The 14,587-nt window shown below is 35.9% G+C and overlaps 1 protein-coding gene across 1 annotated transcript in view; it reads right to left on the bottom strand.

Moving 5' to 3' along the window:
* Nucleotides 1-523: 523 nt before the first annotated feature.
* LOC136866862 (dihydropyrimidinase) overlaps nucleotides 524-14,587 on the bottom strand; it is a 120,324-nt gene continuing 106,260 nt past the window's right edge. Inside the window, exons 11-12 of the mRNA XM_068226873.1 lie at nucleotides 10,450-10,605; nucleotides 524-909 (exon numbers count right to left, since the gene is read on the bottom strand). Coding sequence (XP_068082974.1) covers nucleotides 844-909; nucleotides 10,450-10,605 — 222 coding nt within the window. The 3' untranslated portion in view covers nucleotides 524-843. The remainder of the gene's footprint in view (nucleotides 910-10,449; nucleotides 10,606-14,587) is intronic.

Below are 14,587 nucleotides of genomic sequence, written 5' to 3'. Positions count from 1 at the left end.
TTATTATTATTATTATTATTATTATTATTATTATTATTATTATTATTATTATTATTATTATTATTATTATTATTATTATTATTATTATTATTATTATTATTATTATTTCATCAGAAATGAGAATTATGATCTCCATGGAGATTGCTTTGTATAATTCTTAATCATTTCCGGTTCTAAACCAGGCGCGTTCACAAGGATGTTGTTAAAGTGACCGATACAACAAACTCCTTCTATCGAACAAATATTGAACCTGATGTGGGTTTACTGTCACACTACATCTAAAACACTGGCCTACAGTACTGAAAACATGTTTGAGGTACCATGACTTATATCACGTGAAATCGTTATATGCAAAACTTTTTTAAGCACGTAATTCAGGTGCAGGTATTTGAATTTCACATAACCTTCAGCAGTACATTTTTGGAATCAAAACCAGTCTTCGGTTAATGACTTCAGCAAAATGAACATGTGTTTGTGGATGGAATAGATCCTACAATTGTAGTTTTTTAAAAAGTTTGGCACATAACTGTTAGCTTAATGAAAAATATAAAAAGCAGAAATACATTTATTCCTTGATATTTTTCATTTGTTCTGATGGCCCCTACTTTACCAAACAAATAATACAAGGAATAACTTTTGGAGTTGCCTCTGGTGTTTGTAAAATGTTGTACGAGTTGTTATATTTTGTGTTTCTCTTGTAGTGATAACGTTTAGCAACATCCCCATTTTCGTAATGCTGGAACACTCAAACTTATTCTTTCGAATCATACAGCGTCTCACGGAATAAAGGATGGGGTTGAGTATTGAAATGTCAGTTTATGGCAAACAGATGGATGTAGGACTTCATCCAGAATGTCTTCTTTCCTTGATACATCCTGGATGTCTTACCACTTTCAGCAAGTGATCCCCCTGAAAAGAGAGAAAATTGTATATCGGTATTATTTTATATGGTTTCAGCTTCAAAATACAGACATAGTTATTAACATTGGTCAAGTATATAATGTAATTTGAAGTATTCAGATGCGTAACTTTGCGTAACGTCAAAGTACTTGAAAAATCTCAGTCAGATTGAACCTGTGAACTTGGGATTTGTATCACCTCTAAACAGTTCATCATCTATTTATATAAAGAGTTTTGTCTGTACATTGCTCAAAATTTTAAAAGAATGGTATTTTTGTATCGGTTGTGTCCACAGCAACAAGGAAATTAGCTTTTTAATTTTCTGTCATGTCTGTCTGTCTGTATTGTATGCATGTATGGGCATCACGAGAAAATGGCTGAAGAGAATTCAATGAAAATCGGTATGTAAAGTCAGGGAATGAGGCATTATGATCAAAGCTAAAATAATTTGATTCAAGCTGGATGAAATGGTTGTTTAGGGGAAGGCTTAAAATTTAATTCTCAAATATCTATGTTATTAGTGGCCCTATCCATAAATACTACATAAAGTTATATAGAATGACATTTCCAATCATGTATGCCTTATACATTTTTGCCATACTGGCTATGATAACTGAGAAATTCATGAATTTCAATTTTTGTTGCTAAGTCCATATCAACGCTGAGCCACGAGAAAATGGGTGAACAGAATTTAATTTAGATTGACAAAACGAGTGTTTAACCATGTTTACAAGAACAAGAATGGCAACCAAGGAGTAAAATAAAAGATATGGCAGAGATTGGTATAACAGACGATGTAATACAAGACAGAACAACTTTCACCAAGATTGATACAAAATTTCAAGGGTTTCCAGGAGAAGGAAAAGAGTAAACATCTGGGCACAAGAGTAGAGGAAACAGCAAAGTGAAAGGATGAAGAACTATTGGAAGTCAAGAAAAGAAGGATTAAGATGAAAGCACAGGGTTACTTTCCATGGTCCTTAGATGGCCAAAATCAAAGAAAGAAGAAGAAAATCGGTATGTTAAGTCAGGGAAAAAGGCACTACAGTATAGACTCTACATTATTTTATACATGCTGCATGAAATGGTAGTTTAGGGGAAGGACCCTAAAATGTATGTTTTAAATTTACATTTTTTAATTCCTATACGTCATATCCATTTTTTTTTTTTTTAATAATTAGAGGTAGCATTGCCTTCTTGGTGATGTTTGTGATAGTTCTATCAGAAAATTAAGCACCAAAACTCGCCTTTTTCCATAGAAATCTGTCACCAAACTTAGGCTATTGTTCCATAACTCGCCTTATCCATGGCACTTGTCGTTCCAAAACTTGCCTTATACAATCAACCAATAGGAATGGATAATTTCAGGAACATGACTCATGCTACAATTTACCCACGTTTTATGCCAGTCTTTCCACTCTTTGAGTTGTTCTTGAACTGTGTTAGTCTTTCATGCAGTTTTGTACTGTGAACTGAGTGTATTAAGATGACGGAAAATATTGCTCTTGTTGCGGAAGGTAAAGGGAGAAGAAGGAAGAGCGATTCTGATTCATGGAGAAAAACTAAGGGAAAAAAAAAAAGATAGGTATGTTATGAATGTTACATCCTAATAGTTTAGTTGAGAGCTGCTACTTTTAAAATACAGCGAAACCTCATAACATGTTTCTGCAGGGGACAATCTTGTCTACTGGAAGTATTTTAATTTTGTCTTCATTAGTTAACGATTTAACAATTTCTCTTCTACATCTCAACTTTCTTGTCAGAACACTGAATACACAAACCCATAGGAACAAGGTGTTATAGTACTCACAAACTCGACGAGCTTCAAGGTCAAGCTACCTGCTTGTTATCTCACAAACTTCGTCCGTCCTGTGGCCTAGACAAGAGATCAAAGGAGGTTCACATTCCACAAGGGATGGACAAAGAATGCTTTCAGGGCCACATAAAATGTTATCATACTACACAATAAAATGTATGAGGAAGGAACGAGGTTTCACTGTAATAAGAAGTAGCATATTGTTGTATGATGAAATCTTAAACATCAGCAATTTTGCAATATACAGTACCTTGATGAGAAATAATTTATTTTCATTGCAGGCATGGGCCTACTAGTCCTCCAGACTACCTACAATGTAGTTACAATGGTCCAACCTTCAAATGTCGTAAATTGCAGATGATTGACATTCAGCAGTTTCATGGAAATTTTTATGAATGTAACAATAAGATTCAACAAGATACATTCACTTTAAAGTATCTGAGTATAGAGAAGCCTAAAAGGGAAAGAACTGTCAAGGAGGGAAGTTCAAGAAAAGGTGTCAGTGTTCAGTACTATTTACAAAACTTGCTAATACAGAGCAGTTTCACATTAAGGTCTGCCAAAAGACATTCTTGAACGTATTGCATGTCAGCAAAGATCGGGTTCAGAGGATTGCCAGAAATCACTTCACGACAGGGAAATTTCAAACAGAAAAGAGGGGACGAGCTAGGATCAAACCAGAGTACACTGAAAAGAGGCACTCCGTGAAACGTTTAATTGAAAGTTTGCAGTGTTGTGAAAGTCAATATTGCTGCGGAAAGTCACCAATCAGACAGTATCTACCCCGAAATTTAAGCATCGTTAAGCTTTACAAAATGAATAACAACAAATCGCCTAAAGAACTCAAGGTGAAGCGGTGGTTCTTCCGTGAAATTTTTACGCGTTGCTACAACATAGGATTCGGAACACCAGTTACTGACGCTTGCTCAAAGTGCATAGAGCTCAAGGAGAAAATTAAACTTGAAAGTTCGAATGTATCACTGAAGAATGATTTAATCTTGGAACTTAGAGTACACAAACTAAGGGCTGCAGCTTTTTTTCAAAAAAGCTACAAGAAGAAAGGGACAGCATGGCAATATTTTCATTTGACTGCCAAAAGAATCTTGTGAATCCAAAAGTTCCAGATCAAATAGCCTATTACAGTCACCAATTGTACACCTATAATTTTACCATTGTGAGGGGTACCTCACATGCCAAGTTGACAAAGGATAATGTTTTTACATACACATGGATGGAGCATGAATTCAAGAAGGGGTCTAATGAAACCTCATCTGCAGTTTACCATCGGTTATCACAAACTGAATTGTCAAACTTTACAACTGTACGACTTTGTCCGGATGGCTGCGGAGGACAAAACTGCAATTCTACAATGATTGCAGTGTGCTCATATTTCTTGACACACACAGCTCCGCCTAATATAGAAAGTGTTGAACTGGTCTTTCCTATGACAGGCCACTCTTTTCTGCCCTCTGACAGGATATTTGCTCAAGTCGAGAGAGAGATACGGAAATGCCATATAATCTGTAATCCAGCAGAATATGAAGACATCTTTAGCAAACATGCTGAAGTCTTCAAGTTTGGCAGTGACTGCTCGGTGAACAATTGGAAAATGGTTGCTGAAAATATGATGAAAAAACCTGCATCTTGGCACTTTAAATTTTCTTCAGTGAAATGATTTGTTATTAGCAAAGACTTACTGGGAAATGTCACCCTTAGGGGAGAACCTCATTACAACTCAGACATCGGTTTAGGAAAATTGGTAATGAAAAAGGGAAAAGCACATGCGAGATATGCTAATGCCACCTGAATTATTGCCAGGAGTAAACTTGAATCCCACCAAAGTAAAGGACGTAAAAAGTTTGCTTGAAAAGCATTTTGGAATGGATTGGGAAAGGAATGAGTTGCTTTCTTTTTATAAGAATCTGTTCACCTCAATTTCTGTAGACAAAAACAATCTTGTTGAAGAAACAGAAGTTCTTTCGTGATGGATCTCAAGATGAGGGAACAGATTTGAGAGTTTGATTAACAACAAAGTAATGTTTTATTGTTCAAGTTACTTCTATTGCGAGTGCAGTGTAGCCTATAAAGGAAGAATTCTCTCCAAATACTATGGATAGGATGTAAATATGATAAATCACACTGCTGTGTTTAATTTATACACTAATATTCACTAATAATGGCAGAAAGTTCCCTTTCGAAACTAACAGAATAAAAGAGCACGTTATGCTTTAAGTAGTACCGCATATGTATTTGTATCCTTCCTCAAATTCCACCCACCAACCTGTCAAGCCATTGTTGTTTAAGCTTGGTCCACTCTTTAAGTGAGATTCTATGTCAGTCTTTCAAGTCGTGAGGCTTGTCAGTATATCAAAACAAGCTTGTTTTAATCAGTAGGCTTCAATAAGGTTTTGGTCTGGGCTGGTGGTCACTGCAGGTTGGACGATATCAGCATTAGACAGAAGACCTCGACAATTACTTGCACAATGCATGAGTGAGCTGTTGTCCACAAAGTGAATTCCTCTCCAAAATTCCTATGCAGATTACCAGGAAATACCTTACTTTGCTTTAAATGTAGCAAAGGCTTTTCAGTCTGTCAAACACATAGCAAATACAATGTAAATTAAAACACTAAAAGCATATCTGTAAAACACACACTAACATACAAAGAATGACATGTTTCGTTCTACAAGAACATCCTCAGATTCTATCAAATCACTTAAAATAAGCTTATATATGTACAGTATTGTTTACGTAGCGTAAATTTGTCAATGATAGAGAGATAAGTGATAACATGAAACAGTAATGACAAAAAATAAATTATATACAATTATAATATAGTGAAAAACTTACGTATTTATCTAGACTGCCGATGTTAAGTCTGTTGTCACCAAACACTATTTCAGGACTGTGGTCATGGAAAGTTTGTGGTGAGCCACGCTGTGCGTGGAGAGGGGAGGGCAGGACAGGGAGGGGCCTAGTAGATCGATGTGGATCTCTCCTATTGGATGATAAAATTGGGTAGACTATAGAGTGGAGAGGGGGGGGGGGGGTGGGTGGAGATGTAGGGCGGAGCGGCTGGAGCGCTGTGGAACTTTCCATCAACATTGGAGGGGGGGGGGGAGAGATGTTATTGACCTATTTCATGTTAATTGTACATGTATGTAATATGGATGAATGTAATTATTATAATTTTTTATTATTTATAATAGGTGAATGAAGTACGGAACGGTATTATTATTATTATTATTATTATTATTATTATTATGAAAAAAGCAATTCACCTTCCGTCAACATTGGAGAGGGGAGAGAAGTTATTGACCTTTTCCATGCGAATGTACCTTTATGTAATATGGATGAATGCAAATTAATAATTTTTAGTTGAATAAAGTAAGGGACGTTATTATTATTATTATTATTATTATTATTATTATTATTATTATTATTATTATTATTATTTACGATAGAAGCAATTTAAGGAGTAGGTGTTGTCAGATATTATGCGAGTAGAGCAAAGAGGGGGGAATTATTTAAATGTGTATTATTATTATTATTATTATTATTATTATTATTATTATTATTATTATTATTATTTACGATAGAAGCAATTTAAGGAGTAGGTGTTGTTAGATATTATGTGAGTAGAGCGAATAGGGGGGAATTATTTAAATGTGTATGCTCATTCAGGTTATTGGCATTAGTATTTTTTGCGACGTAAATTTCTATTGCTTCTTTTATATTCAAAGATTTACTTTTATTTTCGAAGTGTAAAATTTTTAGATCAGTGTTGATGTCTGTGAAATGGTGTGAACAGTCGTAGATGTGCTCCCCGAAGGCTGAATGCCAATTATATCTGATCGCGTTTTTGTGTTCTTTGTATCTTGTATGGAAATTACGTTTTGTTTGACCTATGTATGTGGCGTTGCAGTTAGGTTCTTGGCACTTGAGTTCATACACTCCTGACTTTGAGAAAGGGTCCTTTTTGTTTAAGTTGCACCTGCTGAAGTGTCTCTGTAGTGTGTTATTCGTTCGAAAAGCTACTTTTAAACCTTGTTTCTTGAAAATGTTAGCTACTTTGTATGTGTTATTGTTAACATAGTTGAGAACCACGTAGTTTTCTTTGTCGTGTGTGGTGCTTTCCCGGCGACTTTTCTTATGTTTATTTAAAAGTTTATCCACTGTGCCTGGAGGATGGTTGTTTTCTTTCGCGATTTGTTTAATTATTTGCATTTCTTCATTGAAATCTGTTGTGCTCATTGGTATGGAAATAGCTCTATGTATCATTGTATTCAGTCCTGCTATTTTGTGTGTGTATGGGTGGTTCGAGTTGTTGTCAATAGTGTGTGACGTCTGAGTGGGCTTTCTGTATACCCTGTAAGATAGGTTGTCATTATTCCTGTTGATTGTGATGTCTAAATAGTTTATTTTCTTGTTATTTTCTGGTTCCATTGTGAAGCTGATGGATTTGTGTAAAGAATTTAGAGTGTTTAATAACTGGTCTGCATTAGTGACGTCATTATCATATATGCATATGACGTCATCCACAAATCTGCTCCAATGTAAGATTCCTTTTGAAAGCTGGCCCATTAAGAACATGTTTTCGAAGTTATTGAGAAAAATGTTTGCTATTATACCTGATAACGGTGAGCCCATGGCTAGCCCTTCTGTTTGGCAATAGATTTTGTCGTTAAATGCAAAGCAATTTTGGTGTAGTGTTGTTCTAAGAAGGTTAATAATTTCTTTGGTTTCTTGTAGAGAGGTGTTTTCCTTAAGAAGGTTTTCGATAATTTTAATGGATTCATCTATTGGTATGTTGGTGTACATGTTAGTGATGTCAAAGGATATCATATGTGTGCTCTCTGTTATTTTAAGTTTATTTAATTCTTTAATTAGTTCTAGGCTGTTTTTAATTGATCTGTCTCCTTTAAGTGAAATTTTCTCTTTTAGAATGATGTTCAGTTGTTTGCTTACATTGTAACTTGGCGCACCTTTAAAATTTACTATTGGTCTAATGGGACAAAGCTCTTTGTGTATTTTGGGCAGGGCTCTTAGTGTGGGGAGTTTAGGATTTTTGATTATGAGGCTTTCTTTTTCTTGTTTTGTGAAAATTAAGTCTGTTTCCTTGATAGCTTGCTTTATTTGGTTTTGAAATTTATTTGTAGGGTCGCGTTGCAATTCTTGAATACCGTTGTTGTTGATGAATTCTATTGTTTTTTCTATGTATTCGTCTTTCTTCATTATGACTGTTGTGTTACCTTTATCCGCTTTCGTGATGATAAGGTTGTCGTTTTTAATTTTGTTCTTAACTGTTTTCATTGCCGAGTATTGAGTGGCGTAATTCGGTTGCTTAGTGGAATTTTCAAGTGCGATTATTTTTAGGGCTTCGTTGGTGGCTACGTTTTTTTATTATTTCTCTTTGTGGAGAGGGTATTTTTTCGCAGGCAATTTCTACGTCAGTGATGAGCTGTTTTATGTTGTTTTCGTTATGGCGTTCCTGGCAGTTGAATTTGAGACCTTTCTCTAGCAGATCTATTTCATTCTTTGAAAAGGTAGTGTCTGATCTGTTAATTAATCTAGGGTGAAAATTCGCGAGTTTGTTGTGCTTAGCGTTTTCTGGACTTTTCTGTTTAATCATTAGGTTACGTATTTTATTGTCAATAACCTTCTGTTTCCGGATTGCTTCCTTTTTAATGTAATCGTGTAAAAAGTTGGAATAGGATATCCATTGTGTGCGGTGCCAGAAGTTGCTTAGGCTTAAATGGATGCGTAGAATTTGTTTATTGATTTGCTGTTTCTTTATGTACGCGAATTTGATTTCGTTTCTGATCCATAGTAACTGTGATTGAGATGTTGATATTTTAGCCGAAGTTGTTGTGGGTTTAGCTTTTATGGGTATGTACTTAGGAACGAGCTCTAATTCTAAACATTTCTTATTAAATGTGATTGACTTGTCAATGTTCATGATTTTAATTTTAAGTGATTTGAGCTTTTTGGCTTTGTAATTTGCCTGACTGGCCGAATAATTTGTTAAAAATGAAGCCATGTTTTCCAGTGTTGACTTAGTTAAATGTAGCAAAGGCTTTTCAGTCTGTCAAACACATAGCAAATACAATGTAAATTAAAACACTAAAAGCATATCTGTAAAACACACACTAACATACAAAGAATGACATGTTTCGTTCTACAAGAACATCCTCAGATTCTATCAAATCACTTAAAATAAGCTTATATATGTACAGTATTGTTTACGTAGCGTAAACTTGTCAATGATAGAGAGATAAGTGATAACATGAAACAGTAATGACAAAACATAAATTATATACAATTATAATATAGTGAAAACTTACGTATTTATCTAGACTGCCGATGTTAAGTCTGTTGTCACCAAACACTATTTCAGGACTGTGGTCATGGAAAGTTTGTGGTGAGCATTGTTTTACACTTATTTGTGATCAGCTGATGATGACAAAAAATACTGGTCAAAACCGGTACCAATTTTTATTAAATAGAAATGTAAACTAGCATTTCTTATTTTAATAGTATTGAAAGGTTGACCATTTTATACTTTCTTTTAACATTAAAATACAATTTAAAACCTTAATCTTCACTCGATGTTTTACACCAATTTTACAATGACTATCACTCAATATGTGTCTTCAAATGAAAATAGCCTCTTGTTTACACTGTAATGTTGCCGATGGATAAGTGTGAATGTGTAAAAACAATTATCTAAAATATAAAATATGTAAGAGTCAACAATATCCTCTATATCCTTGTTTTCATTTGGATACATTAGTTTTAAATGGTAGCAGTTGAGTGTCATCAAAGGTAGAAGTCCTCGAGAAATTTTATCACTGGGTTTCTTAAAAATTAAGCTATAAAGACCTAATACGAATGGAAAAAGTGAAAGCCAGATTCTTGAAAGCAGCCCTCGGAATTTCAAAGTATACTAAGTCAAGACTAGCGTACGAACTCGCGAGAGAAACATTTCTAATAGAGGACCTGAGATGGAAATTCAATCTGCCCTGTACAGACAACTGGAAGAAACTGCGGTTAGAGAGGGAGAAGAAAAAGAAGGAGATATGGCCAGAGTTCTACTCTTCAGAGGCCATGATGAACAGAGCATGGACCGGCACAAACCAGGAGCTGAGACATTTTGTAAATTCCATGGCAGTCCATGGCTACCATCACAAAATCTGTAGGTCGAAGACATACCACGACCCGGACTCGATGTGCATATGTGAACTCTGTGGTAAACATTGTGACCGATATCACGTACTGTCGTGTAAAAATCGTGTGAAATCAATCATAGACCTCTGTATTGATTAATGTATCCTAATACTGCACAACTTGTGCGCAATAAAGTTTATGTATTAAAAACTGATTTTGTGAAAGGAACTCTCGAGTCATCTTCTAACGCATCAGCACGAAGGTCTACACAAGAAAGAAACGGTTCCTTTCACAAAATTCATTTTTGGTAAACCCAATGATAAAATGTGGTCTGTTTTTCCATTTTCATGCTGGTGCATTTGACTTCTACCTTTGACAACAGTCAACTGCTACCATTTAAAATGAATGTATCCAAATCAAAACAAGGGTATAGGGGAGATTGCTTGTCTTACGTATTTTATATTTTAGATAATTGTGAGGAGTGGACAAAAATGTACTCATGAACATGCTATGTGATTGTCCTGTCAACGATGGGTAATACAGCTAGTTTACAACATAAAACTCACCTCATCCTTCTTCCTGACTTGACCATAGACATATGTAGGGAAGTTAAGCATTTCAACAAACAAGCCCATCCCTTTCCGTGCCCTCAACTGGCCATTTTCCACTACCATGTGGCCTCTTAAAAACACGTATTCAGGAACACCATGAACTTCTTGACCCTTGAGAAACAAAGGCACAATTCAATCAACTGAGTTCTTATTTTGCAAATATATAGGACTGTAAATGAAAAATGTTGGTTGTTAAAACATGGAAGAAATTCAAATTAATTCAACTGCAACTGATAACTCTAATAAAAACATTTCTAGTATCCTCTAAAGATCCAAGGCCAAAATTAGACAGTGAAAAGTAACATTTTTGTGTTTAATGGGCTCTTAGATAACAAAATATGACAAATCTGAAAATACAACATTTTAGGTGGGGTGGGGGTGGGAGTGGGAGTGAGGGCGAGGGAAAACTTTAGCCATGGATGCCTTTAGGGGTTCTATGGGGAGAGATTTTGACATTAACTTCATTTCTTTTCTGTTCAGTTTGATCTTAAGGGGCATAATACGACATACCTCTAAAAAAAAAAAGTGGATTTGGAATATTTTGGAGAGGAGTTCTACTGTTATTTTTAGTTGTATCGTATATGATACTTCCAGGACTATACCAAGTTTTGACATTTACACTGTGCAACCCCTGTACCTTAAAATAGAAGAAAACACAACAATTACAAACATAAAACACACAATGTCATGTATGATACGAAAGGTCACCACAAGTTACACTTAATTGTCTCTGAGCCAGAAAAAAGATAAAACACATGACATGTCATATATGATACAGATGGTCAGTAGAGGTTATAACTGCGATATTGAGAACAAACTTTGATTATTGCACAGCAGCATTTTTAACTGGTGAGACACACACACACACACACACACACACACACACACACACGCACACACACACACACACACACACACACACACACACACACACAGTTGAGTAAAATTTTAAAACAAGAAGAAAAGAAGCTGGTAAGGTTCTTTTCCTACTCCTTCAAGGTTTTCTACAAGAGAATGAGCTCTAGCTTGATGCTGAAGTAATGGCTGACATAACAAAACCATTGTTACAAGCTAATTAGACTACACTGCTTACTTCTCTGAAAATATTGATTCTCAAAATTGGATCGAGGATCCATTTTTATGATCGAGACACTTTACCAACAGTGTTGACAATAGAGCCAGGTAATTTGTTCCACAGTACCAATTGTTATTGCAGCTGATACTAGGGGAGCGAGAATACCAGTTCCAATAGTGATATTATCGAAATCACCAGTATTGACAATGAATGAGACCGTTTACTGCCTGCCTAGTTGAATGACACCTACTGTAGCAACTGAACGCTCTCAGAACCTGCCAGTCTTGATAGTAATATCATGGGGACATGGCTCTGTTATTACCTGAAAGTACTTACTGTATTTGATGATCCCTTGTCGCATAGTGTGTCCAAATAATTGTAAAACTCTCTGTTTATATATTGATGATAATCTGATTGTGAGGTTGACAAGGTTTATAATGGAAACAATGGTGCGAAATGCTGCCCATGGTATGAGTAACATTCTCTGCCAGCACCACATTTTAAAATAATCAATTTTGTTCAGGTCTGTAGCACGAAGAAACCACATCTCAGCTTCATAGAGGAAAACTGAAAACACCAGACTGGATACTACTCTCATTTTAGCCAGTATCCAGTGTTCGGGAGATAATGGGTTTGAACCCCACTGTCGGCAGCCCTGAAGATGGTTTTCTGAGGTTACACATTTTCACACCAGGCAAATGCGATGTAAAATAACTTGTAAAAAAACACCTCTCATTTTCAGTGGTAACGAGATGGAGTGATCCTTCCATAAATGGAAGAAATTTGCCATTACATTTTTGGCCACAGCTTTTCTTCTCTTAATCTCAGGAGCACAGTTATCTCAACTGGAAATGACCGGACAAGGTATAGAATTTCTCAGACATTCTCCAATTCCTTGAAGATATCTGTGCTGGCTAATTTCTCGGTTCCATCAACAATCGTTATTTTAGTCTTGATCACAGTAATTTGTAGTCCCATTTGAGCACTGAAATTTTTGACACGTGAAAATGAGCCCAGTTGTATTTCTTCTTAAAACAGTAATCACCACCACTAGCACCAGACATTGCAGTACTTCATCAATGTGAGGAACAAGGTTGTTATCAACCCCTTGAGGGCTTGAACATATCCGACGATCAGGCATGCCTTCAGACACTTGGTGGACATTTTGAGGTCTTCTTGTATTAGAATACAGATATTGATCACAACTAGAAAGAAGGAGAGATCTACGGAAGGGATAATGCTTGGACAGGAACAGCTTAGGAAGATAGAGAGTTTTCAGTACCAGGGAAGTATCAAAGAGGAAAGTGGAAGAAATGATCAGGAAATAATCTTGAGCGGAAGACAAGCAGGAATGTTTCTGAAAAGTGTCAGAAACTTGGTTTAGAGCAAGAATGTCCCTCAGAGAAGCAAAAGAGTGATGTACAGGAGCAGAGCCATATTTAGGCATGTGCCTTATTGACCCAGGACCAGGGCGGCAAAAATGAAAAGGTCTAATAGTTTGAAAACGACGTTTTGGAGTGTGTGCACTTTTGTAGTATTCAAAAGCGAAAGCTACCGACATGAATAGTGGAATTTTTGTTTCGCTTATTTGAAAGCTGTTGGTAAATAATATTACAAATACCACCACAGTGAAGAAACACAGCCCTTGGTTCTGCATACGGGTGTTAAGGTGACTTCAGGTTGCAACTTGTAAACTCAGGTGGCAAATCAACGCCACCTAGAGGCAACCACATGATGTTGAGTGAATTGAGAAGGCCACTATTTTCCCACAATACCAAGGAGTCCAAGAAAGTAAAAGCCATTTTATTCATTTTGTGAGGTTTTTATTAAGTGTTTTTCATGTTATGTACTCAACAGAAGAAGAGGAGGGAAAATGAATTATTTTTCTCTCAAACACCAAAATTAGACTTATTTTTCCACAGAATCCAAACTATAATTCAAGCAACTTCCTCTCATACAATGATGAAAATAAAGATGATGGTATCAGCATGGAAAACTTTAATGAGTGTACACCCATGTTGAGCTGTGTTTCACTTGGTCTGCTGTTGGAATTGTAAGTGAAAATCATGAAGATGGTCTAGCACCAAGAGAAGACATTTTTAGACCAAACATTACCCTTATTTTTGGCTACTACTATGCTAAAAGTGGAGTGAAACAGCATCAGGATAATATTTCCGTAATTCTGTGCGGATGTATCCGTACAATTAGTGATTCCTGAAAAAAAGAGCTGTTTGAAAGAAAGCATATAAATGGAGGAGATTATTATTATTTAATGGTTTAATGTTTGATATTTTGATATTTTATCTTACTTTAGATGTAGACCTACTCTACTGTATTATTTTATTCATTATGTAAAAATAATACTAATTGCAATTTTGTCTTATCAAGTTTAAGGAAGGGTGGGAATTATTTGGGCCCAGAGGCATTGCAGTAGTCAAATTCAGCATTGTACAGGACTAATATGAACCTAATCTGACGTATGCAACAGAAACTTGGATAATGAGGCAGAGAGCCGTGACTAGGATACAGGCAAGTGAAATGAAATTTCTAAGAAACAGGATAGGAGTGACAAGAATGGATAAGATAAGAAATGAGAAGGTTAGAGATATAGTAAAGGAAGAGAGACTACAGAATAAGATAGAGGCATCTAGGCTTAGATGGTATGGACATTTATGAAGAGAATGACAGAGGAATGGATACCTAGGAGGATGCATGAAATGGAGATAACAGGAAAAAGATTAAGAGACAGGTGGATAAAAGGAGTGGAAGAATGTGTACAGAAAAGAGGAAAGTACTGGGCAAGAGTGAAGAGGGATAAGAAGTGGGAAGACAAGAGGAAATTGAGAAGCTTATGTTCCAAGCAGACCTGGCCAACAGCTGGAAACCGCATATGATGATGATGATGATGATGATGATGATCTCTGCTGGTACACCAATAACATACTGACAGCTACTCAAAATGTATGTTTGACAAGATGCAGCTAGCACAAATTGAACAGGACTTCCAGAAGACCAACA

Source organism: Anabrus simplex, chromosome 3, assembly GCF_040414725.1.
Source record: "Anabrus simplex isolate iqAnaSimp1 chromosome 3, ASM4041472v1, whole genome shotgun sequence".
Lineage (NCBI taxonomy): Eukaryota > Metazoa > Arthropoda > Insecta > Orthoptera > Tettigoniidae > Anabrus > Anabrus simplex.
This window is presented reverse-complemented; position numbering and strand designations above follow the sequence as displayed.